Here is a 23,703-nt window from a genome sequence, read left to right on the forward strand (position 1 = left end):
TCTGCTGCTATTCTTAGCAGTATTCCTCTGTATATGATGTGTTCCCCTTTCTCCCTCGATTCCCAGCTGCTTTTAACATTGTTCTCTCTAGTTTTTAGCAATATTATTAAAAATGTATTTTAGTGTGTGCTTTAAAAAAAAAAACACTTCTGCTTGAGGTTTCTGGAGCTTCTTAGATGTCATGGTTTATAATTTTCAAATTTGTGGCCATTATTGAAATATTTTTTCCTGTTCTGTTTCCCAGTTATGGACTCCAGTTACATGGTATTAGACATCTTAAAATTGTTCCGCAGATTACTGAGACTGTTCATTTTTTTAAACCTTTTTTTCTTTCTGTGTTTCATTTCACCTAGGCTGTGTATCTATTGCTATATCTTCTAGTTCACTGATTTTTTTTTTTTTTTTTTTCCCCTGTATGGTCAAATCTAGAAGTTCCATTTTAAGTCTCTTTTTTATCATTTATCAATATCATGTTGATATTTTCTTTTACATCTTTAAATATACTTATAAAATTTATAATAGCTGTTTTAAGGCCCTTGTTTTATGGATTCTGTCATATTTTATTTCTCGGTCTGTTTATGTTTCTGTTGGCTTTTCCCCTGATTATGGGTTGTGTTTTTCTGCTTCTTTGACTGGCGGTTTTGATTTGACATCAGACATTTTGAATTTTTCATTTTGCGTGGTGAATTTTCTAGTGTTCCTTTAAAGAGTGTTGGATTTGTTTTGTCATGTGTTAAGCCTTTTGTGTATCAGTCTGGTCCTTTCTAGGCTTGCTTGTAAGTTTATTTTGGCAGATCCATGGCAGCTTTTATTCTAGTATTTATTTAGACCTACTTTAAGGTATGAAGACTTCACTTACTGCCCTGCATATTAGAAGGTCTTAAAATCAGCTCTACTTCAATTAAAAAAAAAGTCTTTTGAGAATAGAACTTGGACTAGTCTCAGCCCCTGTCCTCAGAAAGTTTCCTCTCACACACTTGCAGTATTCAACCAAAGACTCCAGTGTCTTTTCTGCATATCTCTGAGGCTTTCTCTATATATCTCTCCCTCTTTTTTTGGTACTCTACCTCACAAATTCTGGACATCTCATCCTTTCTGAACTCCTGTCTCCATATTTTCAACTCTGGTAGGCCAATATGATTCCACCTCTCTGCACTGCTATCTAGTATCTGTTTCCAGGCACTAAATCGGGGCATTCAGACATTTTAATTTATTTGCTGCTTTTTCCTTACAGATCAGTTTTGAGCTGCCTATAGTTCAGTGTCTAAAAACTGTTGTTTCATATAAATTTTACAGTTTTTAGTTGAAGTTGTGATAAGTTCCATTTAGGAAATGACCCTTGAAATATTAGTATAAGTTTTAAGTAGACAGAAAGTGTGGTGGAGAGAGATTGAAAAGAAAGAGTAATAGTCCTCTCTAAGAAACTATTTAGGATAGATAAGGAGTTGAAAGAGGTCTCAAAAATGCCTCTCAGATTCTATATTAGGGTGACCATAGGTGGTACACCATTAATGAAAACAGGAATTATGGTATGAAAAGCAGATTTGACAGTTTGATAATAGATTCATATTATGTACATCTTAAATCTTAAGGTGCCTGTAGGGCAGTGGTCCCCAACTTTTTTGGCCCCAGGGATCGGTTTTGTAGAAGACAATTTTTCCACAGACTGGCAGGGGCACGGTGTCGGGGGGGTGGTTTCAGGATGATTCAAGCACATTACATTTATTGTGCACTTTATTTCTGTTAATATTACATTGTGATATATAATGAAATAATCATACAACTCACCATAATGCAGAATCGGTGGGAGCCCTGAGCTTGTTTTCCTGTAACTAGATGGTCCCACCTGGGGGTATTGGGAGACAGTGACAGCCGAAGTGTGTTGCTTATGGTCCAGTCTACTATGTAAGATGCAGCTTAATGGTCACTTGCCACTCACTGATAGGGTTTTGATATGTTTCTGCAAGCAGTTGATTTATTATGGTCTCTGTGCAGTCAAACCTCTCTGCCAGTGAAAATCTGTATTTGCAGCCGCTCTCCAGCACTGCAGTGGGGAACAGCTGTAAATACAGATGAAGCTTCCCTCACTCGCCCACTGCTCACCTCCTGCTGTGTGGCCTGGTTCTTTAAAAGTTCAAGATTCAATTGAATGTATGGCTGTGGATCTTTGGAAAGTTATTTGGTCTTTTTTTTTTTTTTTTTTTTTTTTTTGCGGTACACGGGCCTCTCACTGTTGTGGCCTCTCCCGTTGCGGAGCACAGGCTCCGGACGCACAAGCTCAGCGGCCATGGGTCACCGGCCTAGCCGCTCAGCGGCATGTGGGATCTTCCCGGACCGGGGCACGAGCCCGTGTCCCCTGCATTGGCAGGCGGACTCTCAACCACTGCACCACCAGGGAAGCCCAGTTATTTGGTCTTAAAATGAGATTTGGGTAATTGTCACTGTATAGATATTAATGTAAACTATGTGCTGATGAAATTCAGGGTGAGCATAGAGACTGAGAAGAAAAGATCACGTTGCAAATAGGCTGTACAAAAGAATGGAGCCCTAAAACACTAAGAAGAAAATTTTTAATAAGAAGGAAGCATGGTTATCAGCTTTGAAGTTACAGGGGTTAGATGACTTAGAATACTTTTTTTTTTTACATTTTTATTCAGGTGAAGTTCATATATTATAAAATTAACCTTTTTTCTTTTTTCTTTGGTACGCGGGCCTCTCACCGCTGCGGCCTCTCCAGCCGCGGAGCACACGCTCTGGACGCACAGGCCCAGCAGCCGTGGCCCATGGGCCCAGCCACTCCGCGACACGCGGGATCCTCCCGGACCGGGGCACGAACCCGCGTCCCCCGCATCGGCAGGCGGACTCTCAACCACTGCGCCACCAGGGAAGCCCTAAAATTAACCATTTTAAGGTGTACAGTTCAGTGACATGTAGTACATTTACCATGTTGTACAACCACCGCTTCATCTAGTTCCAAAGATTTTCATCACCCCAAAGAAAACTATACCAATTAAGTGGTTATTCCCTTCCCTTTTCCCCCCTTGCTCCATCCTCTGCCACCATAAACCTACTTTCTGTATTTATGGATTTACTTATTCTGGATAGTTCATATAAATGGAATCACACAATGTGTGACCTTTTGTCTGGCTTCTGTCATTTCGCATAATGTTTTTGAGATTCATCTGTTGTAGCATGTGTCATTGTATGGATATATACTGCATTTTGTTTATTTGTTCACTTGGTGAGCATTTGGTTTGTATCCACCGTTTCGCTGTTGTGAACAGTGCAGCAGTGAACATTCATGTACAAATATTTGTTTGAATACCTGTTTTCAGTTCTTTTGGGTACATACTTAGGCGTGAAATGGTGGGTTGTATGGTAATTCTATATTTAACTTTTTGAGGAAATGTCAAACTGTTTTCTGCATTTTACATTTCCATCAGTAATGTATAAGGGTTCAAGTTTGTCCACATCCTCCTCAACACATGTTATATTCTGTGTGTGTGTTTTATTTATTTTTATTTTTTTATACAGCAGGTTCTTATTAGTTATCTGTTTTATACATATTAGTGTATATATGTCAATCCCAATCTCCCAATTCATCCCACCACCACCACTCCCTCACTTTCCCCCCTTGGTGTCTATACATTTGTTCTCTACATCTGTGTCTCTTTCTGCCTTGCAAACTTGTTCATCTGTACCATTTTTCTAGATTCCACATATATGTGTTAATATACGATATTTGTTTTTCTGTTTCTGATTCACTTCACTCTGTATGACAGTCTCTAGGTCCATCCACATCTCTACAAATGACCCAATTTCATTCCTTTTTATGGCTGAGTAATATTCCATTGTATATATGTACCACATCTTCTTTATCCATTCATCTGTCGATGGGCATTTAGGTTGGTTCCATGACCTGGCTATTGTAAATAGTGCTGCAGTGAACATTGGGGTGCATGTGTCTTTTTGAATTATGGTTTTCTCTGGGTATATGCCCAGTAGTGGGATTGCTGGGCTCATGTGGTAATTCTATTTTTAATTTTTTAAGGAACCTCCATACTGTTCTCCATAGTGGCTGTATCAATTTACATTCCCACCAACAGTGCAGGAGGGTTCCCTTTTCTCCACACCGTCTCCAGCATTTATTGTTTCTAGATTTTTTGATGATGGCCATTCTGACCGGTATGAGGTGATACCTCATTGTAGTTTTGATTTGCATTTCTCTAATAATTAGTGATGTTGAGCAGCTTTTCATGTGCCTGTTGGCCATCTATATGTCTTCTTTGGAGAAATGTCTATTTAGGTCTTCTGCCCATTTTTGGATTGGGTTGTTTGTTTTTTTAATATTGAGCTGCATGAGCTGTTTATATATTTTGGAGATTAATCCTTTGTCCATTGATTCATTTGCAAATATTTTCTCCCACCCATTCTGAGGGTTGTCTTTTTGTTTTGTTTATAGTTTCCTTTGCTGTACAAAAACTTTTTAAGTTTCACTAGGTCCTGTTTGTTTTTGTTTTCATTTCCCTTACTCTAGGAGGTGGGTTAAAAAGGATCTTGCTGTGATTTATGTCAGAGTTTTCTTCCTGTGTTTTCCTCTAAGAGTTTTATAGTGTCCAGTCTTACACTTAGGTCTTTAATCCATTTTGAACTTATTTTTGTGTATGGTGTTAGGGAGTGTTCTAATTTCTTTCTTTTACATGTAGCTGTCCTGTGTGTGTGTGTTTTAATTCTAGCCATCCTATTATTCCTTTTTGATAGGGATTGCATTTTGATCTGTAGATGACTTTGGTAATATTTCCATCTTAACAGTATTAAGTCTTCCAATCCATGAACTCTAGATGTCTTTCCATTTATTTAGGTCTTCTTTAATTTCTCTCAACACTGTTTTATAGTTTTCATTGTACAAGTCTTGCATTTCCTTGGCTAAATTTATTCCTAGGTATTTTATTCTTTTGGATGCTGTTATAAACGGAATTATTTTCTTAATTTCATGTTCGGAATGTTTGTTTCTACTATATAGAACTGATTTTCGTGTGATTATCTTTTATCCTGCAACTTTGCTGAAGTTTTTTTTATTAGCTTATTAGTTTTTTGGTGTGTGGCTGTATTTGGGATTTTGTCTGTATATAAGGTCATATCCATTTGTGAATAGGGATAGCTTTACTTCTTCCTTTGAAATTTGGTTGCATTTTATCTCTTTGTCTTGCTCTGGCTTGAACTTCCAGTATAATGTTGAAAAGCTGTGGTGAAAGTAGGCATTGCTGGTATTCCTTACTTTAGAGAAAAACTTTCATTCTTTCACCATTATGTTAGCTCTGAGTTTTTCATAAATGCTCTTTATCGCATCGCAGAAGTTCCCTTCTGTATTAGTTTCCTGGAGTTGCCATAATGAAGTCCCACAGACTGAGTAGCTTAAAACAACAGAAATTTATTTGCCAACAGTCTAAAGGCTGGAAATCTGAAATCAAGATGTCAGCTGGGTCACACTTCATCTGAGACTCTGGGTAGAATCTTTCCTTGCCTCTTTCTGGCTTCTGGTGGTGGCTGTCAATCCTTGGTGTTCTTGGCTTGCAGCAGTGTTAACTCCATTCTTCCTGTGTCTGTCTTCTAAGAAAGACACTAGTCATTGTATTAAGGACTCGCTCTACTCCAGTATGACGTCATCTTATCTTAGCTAATTACATCTGTGACGTTCCCCTTCTGAGGTATTGGGGGGTTGTGACATCAGCGTATCTTTTGGGGAGACAGAGTCAACCCATAAAACCTTTTATTCCTAGTTGAATATTTTTTATCATGAAAAGGATTTTGTGAAATGGTTTTTCTTTCTCAATGGAGTTATCATGTGGGTTTTTTTCTTTCATTCTATTGATGTGGTGAGTTGCATTGATTGTTTTTTTATGTTGAACCACTTTTGCATTCCTGTGATAAGTCCCACTTGCTCATGGTATATAATCTTTTTAATGCTGTTGCGTTCAGTTTACTAGTGTTTTGTTAAAGTTTTTTGCATCTGTATTCATAAAGGATATTGGTCCATAGTTTTTTTTTTTGGTGTCTGTCTGGCTTTAGTATCGGGGTAATACCTCATACAATGAGCTAGGAAGTGTTTCTTCCTTTATCCTTTTATCCTTTAGAATGATATTTTAATGAAAGTTTTCTCTGGTATTAAAAACGTGCTATCTTCAGAATCTTTTGAAGCATTCCTATGTTAGAGACTTTCTAAATTTTTTTCTAGATTTTATAGTTTTTCAATTTCCTGCTTTGTTGTCAGTGTACCTCCTGCTGCTTATAATCTTATTTACTTTTCCAGTTTGCAACTTCTAATCTGCTGTGAGTGAGGAAAACATATGGCAGAGTTAGTTTAAGTTGTGTTTTTGGTTACGTTAAATAGAATCTGGAAAAACAGGAGGTATTCCTCCTATAAAGGAAATAATATATTCTAGTGCAAGGGCTTTGTACATCTTTTTGGCTATTTATAATCCTTTTTGTTTCCATTTTTTCAATTATGACAGGTTAGGTGATCAGATGACCAAGTTCCAGATAGGGGAAGAATTTCTTCACCTATGTATCCTAAAATTTATATTTGCATGTAGATGTAGTTAATCTGGAATGCCCCCACTATTACAAATGGATTATAAAGAAATAAACTATCTGTATAGCCTAGAGGTTATTTTTCTGCTAAAACTCTGTTAGAAGGATGAATGTCTCGGTAAGTTTCTTTAAATATTGGCCTAAAAATTATGTTGTTCCAACACACCAAAATGGATGAAATAAATAAGGTTAAATGGGTAAAACAAATCTTTGTTTTATTGCTAAAATAAAGGTCAGTATAACTTTCTTTTTATTTAAATATATAACTTCCTTTTTATTTGATTGATTTATTTTATTTAAAAGCATTCCCGGACTTCCCTGGTGGCGCAGTGGTTGAGAGTCCGCCTGCCGATGCAGGGGACACGGGTTCGTGCCCTGGTCCGGGAAGATCCCACATGCCGCGAGGTCTTCTGCCAGCCTTCAGTAGGAGTTCTGTAGGAGTTGTTCCACGTGTGGATGTATTTCTGGTGTATCCGTGGGGAGGAAGGCGATCTCCGCGTCTTACTCTTCCGCCATCTTCAAGGTCCCCCCCCCATTTGCTTTTTTGAAGAACTCCTACTAATTTTCATTATTCTGACACTTTTTCACTAAATGTCATTACCTAATGTCTTCTGTACTTCCTTGTCCTACCTATATATATCTCAATCCATTCTTATATTCACTCCTTTGCATACCTCCTCAACCCTGACCATGTTACTCTCTTGGCAAACCTCAACTTTGGTTAAACTAACTCCCTGTCTACTCTGTGGTTGGACCAGAAAGTAGATTATAGCTGTAGAAAAACAAAAAACATGCATTTCATGTTAAATATGCGACCACAAATCTGAAGTAACCATCCCATATTTTCTTTATTTCTTCACATTTTGAAAACTTGAACGTTCAGAAATGTTGCAAGAATAGTATGATTGAGCATCCATATATCTTTCATCTAGATATACCAGTTTGGATGGGGGGCTGGGTTGCCACATTTCTCCCCAGCTTTTTTTTTTTCCCCAAACCATTTGAAAGTTACAGACATCATGGCACTTTGCTCTTAAATCTTTTTGGCATGTGTCTCTTAAGAACAAGGACATTTCCTCCACATAACCACAGTATAAATACCACCTTCAGGAAATGTAACATTGATAAAATACTGTTATTTAATATTTTACTTATAATCAAATTTCCTTCATTGTCCCAATAATGCCCTCTTACAATTTTTTTATTCTTTCACTTTAGGATCCAGTCAAGGCTCGTGCATTGCATTTCTTGTTATGTTTCTTTAGTTTTCTTTAATCTAGAATAGTTCCCTAGCCTTACGTATGTTTTCCTGACACATTCTTTGAAAATTTTAAGTCACTTTTTTGCAGAATGTTCCTGAAGTTTGTCTGATTCCTGGTCAGATTCAACGTAAACATTTTTGGCTGGAATTCTACACAGGGCTGTTGTGTCTTTCATTTTTTTTTTTTTGCGTTACGCGGGCCTCTCACTGCTGCGGCCTCTCCCGCTGCGGAGTGCAGGCTCAGCGGCCATGACCCACGGACCCAGCCGCTCCGCGGCACGTGGGATCCTTCCGGACCGGGGCACGAAACCGTGTCCCCTGCATCGGCAGGCGGACTCTCAACCACTGCGCCACCAGGGAAGCCCTGTTGTGTCTTTCTTAATGCATCACACTAGGAGACATATTATTTCCTAAAGGGCTTTTTATGTTGCTTTTGAAATTCTAGGCTTTTAATAACCTTATCCGTGTCAGATAATGCTAAAAGTTGGTATCATTGGCATCTGAATTTAATGATTCAAGTGTAACTTGTTTATTCTTGATCTAGCAAAGAGGAATTATAAATTAGACCTTAAAGCCTTTCTTTAGATAATTTTAGTATGCCTATATCTAGCAGAAATTCCTTAAGGCTTTTTAGTATGTTAATATGTTACCTTTTGTGTTTTCTAGTTTTGAAATAAATTTTTATCTGTTAGCAAGAACATTTTCTTCTTTGAAGTAGTTGGTCATTGGGTTACAGCCAATGCTTTGTTTTGTTTTGTTTTTTAAACACCACAGCCATTAGACCATAATCTCTAAGAGAGGAGGGACCCCCAGCTCCTAAAACTAGGAGGACATGTGAATAAATCCTTTTTTAATAAATGTTTAAAAAATGAACCCTACTTAATTTTAATAATCCTAAGTGTGTGTCCTTGTGCCAGTAGTTATACATGAATGATATCTCTTTAAGTCTTTATTTAACAAACTAGAATTAGCATTTATTATTTTTTCCTACAAAACTGCATGACCTTTGCAAAAGATGAGAGAATGGAGGCATTTGTGCTACAGTGTGACTTTTATAATTTACATTTATATCAATTGACTAATTTGTATTGTGCTGAGCTGTTATATCATTAAAAACCCAGGTTTTACATTGTAATAATAGTGGATGATGAAGGTGATACACAATATGCAAGATGCTCTGTGGTTATGACAGGGAAAAAAAGGCTATTCTCAGGAGAAAGCTATGTCAAATACTTTGTTTGTAAGTTAGATTGAAACATATGGAATCGTCATTTTTTTTTGTTATTGACAACCAGGTGATTATACCTGTAGCTCTTTTGTTTTTTTAATGGTGAAATTCCAGCAGGAAAATGAATGTGGTGCAAGTCTGAAGAAACACTCTAGCCCTTATCCTTTTTATCCCCAAGGTGAAATAATTAGTAATGCATTCAGCTTTTACTGAATGCTTGTTAATTTGTATAGTAAACTTTCGGTATGCTATAAAATAAGTGTGTTGTTTTTTCATTTAATTTTTTAAAAGTATTTATTTATTTATTTAGCCGTGCCCTGTGGCTTATGGGATCTTAGTTCTCCGACCAGGGATTGATCCCTTGTCCCCTGCAGTGGAAGCATGGAGCTCTAACCACAGGAATGCCAGGGAATTCCCTGTAGTTTATTCATTTAATTTTCACACCTCTATGGCGTCTGTGTGCGTTTACTATCTCTGTTTTACAGAGCAAGAAACTGAGGCCCAGAGAAATTAAGTAATTTGTCTGAGGTCACACATTTAGATTCTAGCCCAGGCTCCACTACGATTATCGCTTACAGGTGATATTTGATAGCCAGGGGTTTTTTTGTTTGTTTGTTTTGATTTGTTTTAAGGAAAGGAACTATCTATTTCATTACAGCAGGAAAAAAAGTACAGATGAGTCCATAAGGAATAGAACTGAAAAAATCACCTGTGATTTCATGAGTAAGAGATAAGTTTTTCTTCTTCTAAATGTTTACACATTTAAACATATAGCTTTTTCAAAAGGGGAAAATTCAACATGGTTTTGTAATATTTTTAATACATGAGCAAAACTTCATTCCATTTGATAAGATACTTTAGAATTACTTTTTATGACCTATATTTCGTATCTAACATCTTGATAATTATGGTTTATTCAGTAATTCCGTATTTCTGGACATGTCTTGAAACAGTCAATAATGGCACTTATCCTTTTGTTTACATCTATGCTCGCGTTTTTATTTTCTAGGAAACGTGACTAGACATGAAATTGCTATGCCCAACCCCAGTGATAGAAATCATGCAGAGAGAGGAAATCACCTAGCATAAAACAAATGGGGTAGCATGTCAAAAATATTTCCTTTTATATATTGAATGAGACAAACTAATGACCCTGGCTTGCCCAGTTTCTGATTTTAGCAAGTCACTTCACTTTTCTAAGTTTGTTTCCTTATCATTAACGTAAGGCCTCTTGTCTGTTATTTTGAAAATGGAATGAAAACAATGTATGTCATGTTTACGTTATGTATTTTTAAGCATTATATGTAAAGAAAGTAACAAAATGAAAGTTTGGAACGCTGTTGTTGCTTTTTCTTGGATATTAAAGAGATACATATATATATATATCTTTAATATAGCTTCCCCCCCATTTTTAAAAATACTGTTTTTGATTGAGGAAAAAAAAATACTGCCTTTAGCCTTCTTATTTCTGTAACATTCTTGTCCCTGAAGTGTCACTTATCATTGCTAAAAGACTCTCGCTCCATTGATGTTACTTCATCCTTATAAGCTTTGATGTATCTATATATGTCTAAATCTTTTTTTTTTTTTTTTTCCTTTTTTTGCGGTAGCGGCCATGGCCCACGAGCCCAGCCGCTCTGCGGCATGTGGGATCTTCCCGGACCGGGGCACGAACCTGTGTCCCCTGCATCGGCAGGCGGACTCTCAACCACTGCGCCACCAGGGAAGCCCTATATCTTTTTTTTTTTTTTTAAAGAAGTTTTAGGTTTATAACAAAATCAAGAGGGAGGTTTAGAGATTTCCCATATACCCCCTATCCCCCCACACATGAAACCCTCCTCACCCCCAATTACCAACATCACTCACCAGAATAGTACGTTTTTTGCCAAGGATGAACCTGCATTGACACATGATAATCACCCAAAGTTCATAGTGTACATTAGTGTTCACTCTTGATGTTGTACATTCTGTTGGTTTGGACATATGTATAGTGACATATCCATCATTATAATAGCATACAGAGTATTTTCACTGCCCTAAAAATCTTCTGTGCTCTGCCTATTCATCTCTCCCCACCTCCCTCACCCCTGGCAACCATTGATCTTTTTATTGTTTTCATAGTTTTACCTTTTCCACAATGTCATATAGTTGTAATAATCATACAGTATGTACCCTTTTCAGATTGGCTTCTTTCATTTAGTAATACGCATTTGTTTCCTCCATGTCTTCTCATGGTTTAATAACTCATTTCTTTTTTGGCATTGAGTAATATTCCATTGTCTGGATGTACCACAGTTAAATTATCCATTCACCTCCTGAAGAACAGCCTGTATGCTTCCAAGTTTGGGCAGTTATGCAGTAAACATAGCTATAGCTATAAAATAAATGTTATAAACATCTGTGTGCAGATTCTTGTGTAGATATGTTTCCACTTCCTTTGGGTAAAATAACAGGATGATTGCTGGATGGTATGGTAAGAGTACATTTAGTTTTGTTTTTTGGGGTTTTTTTGGGGGTGTTTTTTTTTTTTTTGTCCACACTGCACAGCTTGTGGGATCGAACCCAGTCCCCTGGCAGTAGAAGTGTGGAGAGGACATTTAGTTTTGTTAAGAAACTACCAAGCTGTCTTCCAAAGTGTCTGTAGCATTTTGCTTTCCCACCAGCGTTGAATGAGAGTTCCTGTTCTCCACATCCTTGTCAGCAATTGGTGTTGTCAGTGTTCTAGATTTTGGCCATTCTAATAGTGGTATCTCATTGTTGTTTTAACTTGCAATTCCCTAGTCACGTGTGATGTGGAGCATCTTTTTATGTTTATTTGCCATCTATAGATCTTCTTTGATAAGGTATCTGTTAAGGTCTTTGCCCCATTTTACAATGGAGTTGTTTTTTTTTTTTGTGGTATGCAGGCCTCTCACTGTTGTGGCCTCTCCCTTTGCGGAGCACAGGCTCCGGACACGCAGGCTCAGAGGCCATGGCTCACGGGCCTAGCGCTCCACGGCATGTGGGATCTTCCCAGACCGGGGCATGAACCCGTGTCCCCTGCATCGGCAGGTGGACTCTCAACCACTGAGCCACCAGGGAAGCCCTGGAGTTTTCTTATTACTGAGTTTTAAGAGTTCTTGGTATATTTTGGATAACAGTCCTTTACCAGATGTGTGTTTTGTAAATATTTACTCCCAGTCTGTGACTAGTCTTCTAATTCTCTTGATGTTGTCTTTCACAGAGCATAAGTTTTTAATTTTAACGAAGTCCAGCTTATCAATATTTTTTTCACAGATTGTGTCTTTATCTAAAAAGGCATCACCGTAGCCAAGGTCATCTAGGTTTTTTACTATGTTGTCTTCTAGGAATTTTATAGTTCTCCATTTTACATTTAAGTTTGTGATCCATTTTGAGTTCATTTTATGTATATATATATATATATTTATATATATATTTATATATATATATAAAATTGGCTGCGTCGGGTCTTAGTTGCAGCACGCAGGATCTTTTCATTGTGGCATGCATGCTCGCTCTTCGTTGTGGCGTGCAGGCTTCTCTCTAGTTGTGGCACACAGGCTCCAGAGTGCGCGGGCTCAGTAGTTGCGGTGTGTGGGCTTAGTTACCCCACGGCGTGTGGGATCTTAGTTCCCCAACCAGGGATCAAACCCACGTCCCCTGCATTGGAAGGCAGATTCTTAACCACTAGACCACCAGGGAAGTCCCCAGTTTGAGTTCATTTTGTCAAGGGTGAAGGTCTGTGTCTAGATTCATTCTTTTGCATATGAATGTCCTATTTTTCTAGCACCGTTTGTTGAAGAGACTGTTTTTGCTCTGTTCTTATTGCGTTTGCTCCTGTGTCAAAGATTAGTTGACTGTTAATGGGTGTTTATTTCTGGGCTCTCTACTCTGTTCCATTGATCTATTGAATATTTGCCTCTTTTTTCCTCAATACCATATTGTCTTGATTACTGTAGCTTTATAGTAAATCTTAAAGTCATGTAACGTCAATCCTCCAACTTTGTTCTCTTTAAATATTGTCTTGGCTTTAAGTCTTATCCTCTCTATATAAACTCTAGAATCAGTTTGTTGATAACCATAGAATAATTTTCTGGGAATTTGATTGGGGTTGCATTGAATCTGTAGATCAGGTTGGGAAGAACTGACAACCTGACTATTTTGTCTTCCTTTCCATGAACATGTTATATCTCTCCATTTACAGTTAGTTGACCCTTGAACAACGTGGGTTTGAACTGCGTGGGTCCACTTATACCTGGATATTTTTCAATAGTAAATACTATAGTACTACACAATCCATGGTTGGTTGAATCCGTGGATGTGGAGCAACAGTGGATACAGAGGGCCAACTATAAGTTATACATGGATGAACTACTGCATTGTTCAAGGGTCAGTTGCATTTAGTTCTTTGATTTCATTTATCAGTTTTGTAGTTTTTCTTATATAGATCTTGTACATCTTTGTTAGAAAATTCTCATTTTGGGACATGCTAATGTAAGTGGTATTGTGTTTTTAATTTCAAGGTCCATTTATTCCTTGGTATATAAGGGAAGAAGTTGATTTTTGTATCCTGCAACCTTGCTATAATCACTTACTAGTTCAAGGATTTTTTTGGCAGATAGATTTTCTACATAGACAATCATGTCACCTGTGAAAAATGATAGTTTTATGTCTTCTTTCCCAATTTGTATACCTTTGATTTCCTTTTATTGCTTTAGCAAGTACAAGAACTTCCAGTACTTTCAACCAGATGTTGAAAGGTATGGTGAGAGGGGACATCCTAGCCTTGTACCTGATCGTAGTGGGAAAGCTTTGAGTTTCTTTGGGTACTAGACCCTTATCAGATACATGATTTGCAAATATTTTCTCCCATCTTATAGGTTGTCTTTCTTGATAATGTCCTTTGATGCACAAAAGTTTTCAATATTGTTGAAATCCAATTTATCTTTATTTTGTTTCTCATGTGTTGGTGCTGTATCTAAGAATCCATTGCCAAACCCATTGACATGAAAATGTACTCCTGTGTTTTTTTCTAAGAGTTTTATGGTGTCAGTTCTTACATTTAGTAAGTATTTTCATCAGCAATTAGGACTAATTTTATTTAATTTTTTTATGCTTTGGATTCCTTTTATTTCTTTTTCTTGCCTAATCTAGCTAGAACTCCAGTACAGTGTTTATTAGAAGTAATGAAAGCAAACATCTTTGTTGATTCTCTCTGTTTTTCTACCTTTTTATTTTTGTATGCTACTTTTTATTTTGTTTATATCCATTTTACTTTTTATTATTTCCTTTGTCCTATGTAGGTCTCTTTGAGTTTATCCTGTTTTCAGTTCATTGAACTTCAGGTATAGATTTGTAGGTTTCTTTTTCATATTTGGAAGTTTTCAGCCATTATTTTTTCAGATATTCTTCTTTCTCCTTTTCCCCTCTGGGAAAGTTTTTATGCTAGTGTTGGTATGCTTGATGGAGTCCCAGAAGTCTCTTTGGCTCTGTTCATTTTTCTTCATTCTTTCCTCTTTCTGCTCCCTAGACTGGATGATCTCAATTAACCAGTCTTTAAGTTCATTGTTTCTTCTGCCTGCTAAAATCTGCTGTTAAACCTCTATAGTTTATTTTTCATTTTAGTTATTATACTTTTCAGCTCCAGATTTTCTCTTTAGTTCTTTTAATAATTTCTGTGTGTTTATTGATATTCTTCATTTGTTAAGTCATCATTCTCGTGGTTTTCTTTAGTTCTTTGTTCATGGTTTCCTGTAGCTTTTTGTGCACCTTTAAAGATTGATTTAAAGTCTTTGTCTAGTAAGTGCAGTGACTGGGTTTCCTCATGGACAGTTTCTATTAATTTCTTTTTTTTCTACAATGGGCCATACTGGCTTCTTTGCATGCCTCTTAATTTTTTTGTTGAAAATAAGACGTTTTGAATATTTTAACATAGTGAAACATAGGCAAGCCCTTGTGCTCTTTCTTCTGGGAGCCACCAGACAGGTCAAAATATGCAACTACAGTTCTTTGAGAATAAGATCTGTGTTGCTCCCTCTGGCACTTGAAACCTAAACCCAGAGTGCAGGCTGCCTTCCTTATGGTCGTTGCCCGTCTAGAGTGGCAACGGGAATGGTAGGTGGGCAGCTTAAATCTTCTTTCTTCAGCAAGCCTTCTAATGGTGGTTGTAATTTTTTTACTAGATTCCAGAGGTTCTGCAGAAGTTGAATCTGATACTTTTTGGCTGCTCATTAGTTGGTTTTATGGGGGAACCAAGCCCCAAAATTCCTTTCTCTATCTCTTTTGCTGATGTTACTTCCCATGGACATATTAATCTAATTTGTGGATTATCTACACACCTTACTTCCTCTTTACCATTTGTAATCTGTTTTATGACTTCAGTGAAACTCTTGTATCTGTTAGCAACTCAAAGAGAACTTAGACCATTTTAGAACTTAAGATATCAAGAGTTCTGTGTAGTGTAAGGATTAGTTACCTTTCTAATGAAAGAAAAAGGGGTGATGATACTTGGTTCAAACATATTTTAAATTTAGTTTTGGAATATTGGTATAGATTTTTAATACCTATATATTACTTGGAGGCCCAGGATAGATACTTTGGGTGATTTAAGTTAAACTTGTATAATTCACATCTAGATAATTGAGTTGGCTGCTGCTGCTTTTTTTTTTTTAAAGTCACTCATTTATTAGTGAATGGAAGGCAAGATTTTTTATCATGGATGATTAAGCACCTTATAATTTTCATTTAGCAAATAAATGCTTATCACTATGTCAGGGTTTCTCAACCTCAGCATTATTGACATTTTGGGCATTTTTAATTCTTTATTAGGCAGACACTTCAGGAGCTAATCTATGTGCACTGCTTTTAGTAATCATGTCTTTTTTAACACTTTTAGTTTGGGAGAGTTGCTCAGCTTCTTTTGTTTTTCTTGACTTTGAGACTATCAGACTTTCAGCTACTAGTTTTAGCTTCCGTTGATGATTTTTTTTTAGTCTCTCATTTTTTGTATGTTTATTGGTTGACATTTTACTGTACAAATGAACTTTTTCTTTCTCCTTCAATTTGAGGTTACTGTTTCCTCACTATTAGATTCAAATTATGCATTTTTGTTAGAAATACCACCAAAGTAATGTTGTATCCTTCTAAGTGCATCCTATCTGTTGGGATAGGATGTTATTTTGTCCCACTGTAGATGATAATTTTGGTTATTTGGTGGTGTCTGCCATGCTTCACTGAAGTTAAAACTTTGGATTTAATAACTTTGACACTTTTATCAGTGGATTTTTGCTACCTTTATGACCATGAATTTATGAATATAAAAAATTAGAATTAACATATTGTCCCATACAAGCACCTTGACATTTGTCCAGGAATAAATTTGACAAATTCTACGTTTCTGGTGATTCTTTTTTTCTCCTTGGGATCAGAACAATACAATGCCTTATCAGATGGAGTCTCTTTCAGAAGTGCTTTCAGAAACTTCCCATTGAACATAGAGATAGGTTTTCGGCTGATGACACAAATATTAGATCTTTTGTTACTGTCCCACAAATCCCTGAGGCTCATCATTTTTTTTTTAGTCTAATTTCTTTATGTTCTTTAGATTGGGTAATTTCTACTGATTTGTGTTCAAGTTCATTTATTCATTATCATTACTCTGTCATCACTTTTCTATTATTGATCCCATTCAGTGAATTTGTTGTTTCTGTTACTGTATTTCTAGTTCTAAAATTTCCAGTTAGTTCCTACTTATATTTCTGTTTCTTTGCTCAAACTTTCTATTGGGAAGTTTGTTTCAAGTGTGTTTATAATTGTTCACTGAAGTGTTTTATGATGCTTTAAAACCCTTGTCAGATAATTCCACAACTGATATCTTTGTATTGGTGTCTGTTAATTGTTTTTTCTCATTCAGGTTGAGACTTTCTTGGTTCTTGGAATGATGAATGATTTTAGTTTTATTATTATTGTATTCTAGACATTTTGGATAGTATGCTGTGAAACTTTGGATCTTATTTAAATCTATTTTAGCAGGCCTCCTCTGACACTGCACCAACCGGGGAGGTGCAGCTGCCTCATTACTACACAGTGGGGCTGGAAGATTGGACTCCCCTCCCCACTTGATCTCTACCAGCCTCTGTTGACTACCATGGTGAAGAGGGGAGGGTACCTCTTACCTCAAGGTGGTAGTAGAAGTTCAGACTTGCCATTCAGTCCTTGCTGACACTCTATAGAGGGGAAGGGGCACCTTTGTTACTGCTGGCAGAGGTAGAATTCTAGTCTCCCTACTTGGTTCCACTGATGTGGATGAGGAGGAGTGGATTCCATGGTGTTTGGCTGGAGTAGGGCAGTAACAGTAAAAAATGTTTTTGCTTCCTAGTCTGCACCTTTCCCAATCCTTTCACTAGAGAGAACTGGCTTTTCTTGTTGGTTTTCTGAGTGGTGTTTTGTTTTTATTTTTATTTTTTTGCCTGTGCTCATTGGTACTTCTGGGTTGCAGGCTTCTCTGTTGCCTGATCTAAGATACGTAAGAAGCAAAAGGAAAACCCAGAGAACTCACTGTGTTGTTGTTCTTCAAATTCTGTGGTTGCTATTCAAATTCACTTTCTCTCCACCTTTCAGAGTCTTTTGACGTTTTTAATATATTGCACTCAGGAATTTTAGCTGTGTTTAGTGGACTAGGAAGAAATGTATCTTATTTTACATGGAACTGGGTAGCCTAAATGGTTTAAAATTAAGGTAGTCCATTAAGAACTTACTTTAAATGAAATGCTCAAGAATATTTTATTCTTAAAAATATTTTACCACCATATTTTCTAAGTCACTAAGATGTACATAAGGTTAAGTATATTCTTTGTTATAGCTATATATTTATGTGTAAAAGTCTATTTATTTCTTTATTCTTTTAGGATTATGTACTGAAGGACTGTACCGTGTTAGTGGGAACAAAACTGATCAAGACAATATTCAAAAGCAGTTTGATCAAGGTAAGAAGATAATTATAGATATATTTATGTATATATTTGATCAAGGTAAGAAGATAATTATAGAAGATAAAATCATTGTTTTATTATTTCCCTCATTGAAATTTCATATGAAAACCTCCTAAGAATATGGATGTTTAGGGGAGAAAGTTTTGAAGTAGTATTGGAAGTATTTAATGGAACAGATACCACAGTCAACAAATGGGAGAGCTATAAATCCATTACCAGAATTAGAGAAGCAATAAATTGAGTTATGATGCATCATCATCTTTGTATATCACAGATTGCACCTATTTAAAGTTGTGATTTAAAAGGTTTTTTTTTTTTCCTTCATGATACTGGGCCAACTAACCATAAGGAAGTTTTAAAAAGCTGAATTTCCTACTCATATTAAAGGAAATCTGTATGAGATCAAAGGTTTAAATGCAAAAAATGAAAACTAAGTTCTAGGGAGAAAAACGAGTGAATATATTTATAATCTTGGAGTAAGGAGAGGCCTAAACTTGACATGAAACCTAGAGAGCATGAACAAGATGATAAACTAGACTGCCTAAAAATGTAAAACTTCTGTATGAAATAGTGTATAAAGCAAACAGAATCAGGAGACAAACTGTAAACTTGGTGTGGCTGTGGAATTTCTTTGCTAGATTAAGCAATTCATATCAGAAGAAAGCAACCAACAAATATATGAAAATATGCTCAGCTCTGTCAGTTATAAAGAAATAAAAATTAAAACAAAAAGGTTGTATTTATTTTATTATGTGAGTGGAAAAGATTGTTGGTAGGGTGTAGGCAAGCAGGTGTGTTGTATGCTGTTGGTTATGGGTGCTTCAGGTAGCTTTGCTGGAGAAATTCTATTTGTAAATACTTATGTTACAAAAGTCTTTGTGTAAGCATACCAAGATATTTATTGCAGCATTGTTTGTATTTTGTTTTAAAGGTAGGGGGACCAGTCCTGTTTACAAGTACAATACTAGATAGCCGTATAAAATAATGAAGATATGTGTTGAAATGGTAAAATGTTGAGTGGTAAATGGTAAAGTTGAGTGGTGGGTGGGGTGTTTGTGTGTGTGCCTTGCTTTGAAAGACTGGTATTTCATTATTGCATGGTATTTCAAATACCATACATTATTGCATGGTATTTCATTAAAAAAAATTGTTAGAAGAACTGTTTAGACTTTAGCAAATTGGTACAATTTCACTTCAGGTAATGAAGGAAGAGTAGTCATCAGTACCAGGGCCTCTTGAATTAGAGTTTCTGGTTTTGTTTTCTGGTTCTGCCACTTACTGTCTTTGTGGCCTAGTGAGGTTAACTTTTCTAAATCTCAGCTTTTTCATATCTAGAATGAGAGTGATAAGAGTAACTGAGGAATAATGAGATAATGCATATAATGAGTTTTCTGTGCCAGGCACCATGTTAAATGTTCACTGGGTAGCTGTTATTACAAGGAATATAGCCTGCCTAAGGACCTACGCTTTAGTACATAAAAGTTGTTATCATAACATCTTTATAATATTTTTAAATGAAATAAATCTAAATGTTCAGTAATAGAATATTATGTAAATTTTTATATCTGGGAGAATGTTTTGTAGCCATTAGAATTGCTTATGTAGGGCAGAATGTAAGGATTGGTGATTCTTGGTTAAGGATATATGTGAGTTCTTTGTATTTTTATTATTCTTGCAAATTTTCTGCAAGTTTGAAATTACAATGAAATGTTACCTGCCCCCTCAAAAAGTTTTTAAAAGTTGCTTGTGAAATTTTATTAACCTTGGATAATGCCTTAAAAATTAAATCTAATATAAAATCTATCTATCTATATATATTTTTTTTAATGAGCAGAAAAGGGCTGAAAGGAAACATGCTAAATTATAAACAGTGATTATCTCTTGGTTATGGGAGTAATTTTTTTATTTATCATAAATATTCATTGTATTTATAATAAGGAAAATGTTACTTTTTTAATAGCAAATTAACCTTATGATATACCTTTAATATGTTACATTCTTATTTTTTAAGTCAGAACTTCACTGATAAGTGTTTTATATTAAAATTTTTTAAGTATAAGTTCCCCACCAGGGAACTAGTAGATTTACACTGTAGATTACAATTTATATTGGCTTGCAGTATAATATTGTAGAAAAAACACACAAAAGTGGTCCTGCGATGTGAGAATAATAATGTATATTGAAACAATAAAATAGTGTTCGCCTTTTACCCCTTTTATGTCCAATTAAGCATACTCCATGAGGTATAGTGATTTTGTTTTTTCTTCCAGTTTTATTGAGATATAATTGACATACAGTACTGTATAAGGTGTACAACATAATGATTTGACTTATATATATCATGAAATGATTACCACAGTAAGTTTAGTGAACATCCATCATCCATCAAAACTTGAATTTATATGCATGATTCCTATCTTTTGTCTTTCTGCTTCCTTATGGCCTCTTTTAAATAGCTTATGTGAACAAAATGTTTCAAAAGAAGAGAGATGTCTCATATACTGACAAGCCTAATAGCATTTTTTTTATTGTCACAGAAAGTGCTTCTTACTTGGTTTTCTCTTTCCTTATCTATAGTTTGTCAGGCAAACTTATATTAAAACAATGGGGGAGGGATGAATCAGCCTGTGAAGAAAGGTGGTCCATGAGAAGACTTAAATGTCTTTGGATCTACAAGTATCCATTTAACTTACTTCTCCTGTAATAAATTTAAATTTATTATAGTTTTTAATTTTTATTTTTGTCTTATAGATCATAATATCAGTCTAGTATCAATGGAAGTAACAGTAAATGCTGTAGCTGGAGCTCTTAAAGCTTTCTTTGCAGATCTACCAGATCCTTTAATTCCATATTCTCTTCATCCAGAGCTATTGGAAGCAGCAAGTAAGTAAAAGCCTCCTTTTTTTTTTTTTTGAGAGGGATGATGATAGTGGGGTTTGTACATTGATTGCTTTGTGTTAAGATCAGTCATGCACTAGAATATGTAGCTAATAAAAATTTAGCTTCTAGAACTGTTTATTAAAGCTCTTTCCCTTTAAATATTTAGCTAGGCTCCTAGATGACTAGGTGCTCTTAGAAGTTAGACCATTATACTAGAAGTTTGAGATTTGTGTTTTTAATTCAAACTCAAAGGCATTGTAAGAAAAAGAAATTAAGTCTCGGGCTTCCCTGCTGGCACAGTGGTTGAGAGTCCGCCTGCCGATGCAGGGGACACGGGTTCGTGCCCGTGTCCGGGAAGATCCCACATGCTGCGGAGCGGCTGGGCCCATGAGCCATGGCCGCTGAGCCTGCGCGTCCAGAGCCTGTGCTCCACAACGGGAGAGGCCACAACAGTGAGAGGCCCACGTACCGCAAAAAAAAAAAAAAAAAGAAATTAAGTCTTCAAATGAATGTATCTGTAATGTATTTTAGTAACATATTAACCTGTGTATGGTCTGTACACACGTGTATATAAATATTTTTTAAGTCAAAGAAATTAACTTTGGCCTCATGTCTTAATTCAGTTTTTGAAAAAGTAAGACAGGAAAATGGGTACTCATTCAGTATTGATTCCTACTTGGCATCATCATTCATCCAGATGTTTCTATGAAGCAAATACTCATTTGTTATCTGGAAAATGAGACCAAAGGTCTATTTGAGTATCAGGTAACCTAGTGCTTAATCAACATTGTGTTCTCAATGGCTAAATTTAATGTAGTTTCTAAATATTTCTCTTTAATATTTCCTTTTGATTACAAGTCTTCAAGCTCTGTAGCGTGAGACTACTTATAATACTTATTGTTAAAGTTCTCAGTTAATTTTCTTTTCATTGAAATCCACTTTAGTATATTGTCATAAGATACAGTTGCCTTATACATTCTCTCATATGAAAACTAGGAAAATAGTCCAATTGATAGCTTAGATTTTCTTACGTTTTGGCTATGAACAATAGCCTCAGAACTTCCCTACTTAGGAAATATTGAGGGCTGATTTAGAAGTAATATGTGGCAAATGAGAAATTTGTTAGTACTTGGTGTACTACCATGAGTTGGTTGGCAGACTGGCCTCCTCCAGAGGAATCCATTGTTATTTTTGAAGAATGAACTGAATGAGGAAGAGCAGAGCAGTAAGGCACTCTGTCCTCTCCCATTTACAGCAGAGCCACATTTCAGTTATCCTGTTTCATAATTTGTGTAAATTTGCAAAGTAACTGAGCTAAATACTTGTACTGCTTGTGCTACTTGTGAAGAACAATGTTTTATAAGCTAAGTGGATTATAAATAAGTATAATGCTTTAAATCAGGTGTTGGCAAACTGGCCTGTGGGCCAAATTTAGTGTGCCATCAGTTTTCAGAAGGCTTGCAAGCTAAGAATGTTTTTTTACATTTTTAAATGGTTGAAAAAATATTAAAAGAAAATTTTACGAAATATTAAAATTATATGAATTCAGATTTTTAAAGTTCTATTGGATCACAGCCACTCGTTACATATTGTCTGTGGCCGCTTTTGTACCACTGCAGAGTTGAGTAGTTTCACCCACAAAGCCTAAAATACTTACTATCTGTAGCATGAATATTAAGACCCTAACAGATTTGTAAGTAATTAGTTAATTCTAAATCAGTATCTAGTTATATAAGTTGCTTAGAGAAATTACTAATATACCATTTCCTATTTTACCACCCCCAGGTTACTTTGATCTTCATTTATTAGCTTTACTTGTGAAAAGGCTATTGTAAATAGATGGTAGTCTGTTTATTAGCAGGTTCTTTACAACATTTTCTTTGTTTTTGTTTCCCTCTCTTGATATGCTTTATATACATTCTTGATTATCTCATACAATAGGCATAGCAGGAAGCTTTATCAATATTTTTTAATGTTTGTGTTTCACACAAATTCCTCGCTACTTTAATTTTACAGAAATCCCGGATAAAACAGAACGTCTTCATGCACTGAAAGAAATTGTTAAGAAATTTCATCCCGTTAACTATGATGTATTCAGATATGTAATAACACATCTAAACAGGTATTTTTATTTTTCGTTTTTGCAAATAAAATGCACTACAGATTTCAAACATGTAACTTTATAAATTGGGTAATCATAAAATAGAGAAAGACTAATTTAAACATGCAGTTCAATTTTGGTTCTCTAAATTATTTTTTCTGTATTTTTAAAATAGATTTTTCATCAACTTGTTTAAAGAAAGGTATATGACCCTTTTAGTATCTAACATGATTATATAAATAATAAGTGTGGTGAGTACTTTTTTTTTGTCACTGCTGTTCTTTAACAATTCTCTTCTATAGAATCTTAGAATTTTAGTTATGAAATGACACTTAGATAATTAACCAGATCAACCTGTTTGAAGTTGGAAAGGTTGAGGTTTAAAGAGAGAAATCATATGCTCAAGTGACACATCTTATAACTAGAATCCAAGTTCTATTAAGTGGTTTAATTGCCTCTTCTTTTGTACTGTGTCTCTTTTGTGTATCTTGCTTGTTTTGTTTGGATATTCTTCATAGTGAAATTTTATTAGAAACTTGAATTCATATCACTATCCACCTTGACTGTTACTGAAATGCAGGACATTAATCCTATATCAAAAGCCTTAAATATGTTAAGCTTCAAGTTTATACTTTTTTCTATAAAGATACTC

At 35.7% G+C, this 23,703-nt stretch overlaps 1 protein-coding gene across 4 annotated transcripts in view; it reads left to right on the plus strand.

Moving 5' to 3' along the window:
* The window catches only part of ARHGAP5 (Rho GTPase activating protein 5), a 74,253-nt gene that overhangs the window by 43,198 nt on the left and 7,352 nt on the right, over nt 1-23,703 (plus strand). For all 4 annotated transcript variants that reach the window (XM_024741998.1, XM_024742000.1, XM_024741997.1 and 1 more), the window contains exons 4-6: nt 17,987-18,064; nt 20,822-20,953; nt 22,967-23,072. In XM_024741998.1, the coding sequence (XP_024597766.1) occupies nt 17,987-18,064; nt 20,822-20,953; nt 22,967-23,072 (316 nt within the window). The remainder of the gene's footprint in view (nt 1-17,986; nt 18,065-20,821; nt 20,954-22,966; nt 23,073-23,703) is intronic.

This window comes from Neophocaena asiaeorientalis, unplaced genomic scaffold, assembly GCF_003031525.2.
Source record: "Neophocaena asiaeorientalis asiaeorientalis breed wild unplaced genomic scaffold, Neophocaena_asiaeorientalis_V1.1 scaffold83, whole genome shotgun sequence".
In the NCBI taxonomy this organism is placed as follows: Eukaryota; Metazoa; Chordata; class Mammalia; order Artiodactyla; family Phocoenidae; genus Neophocaena; species Neophocaena asiaeorientalis.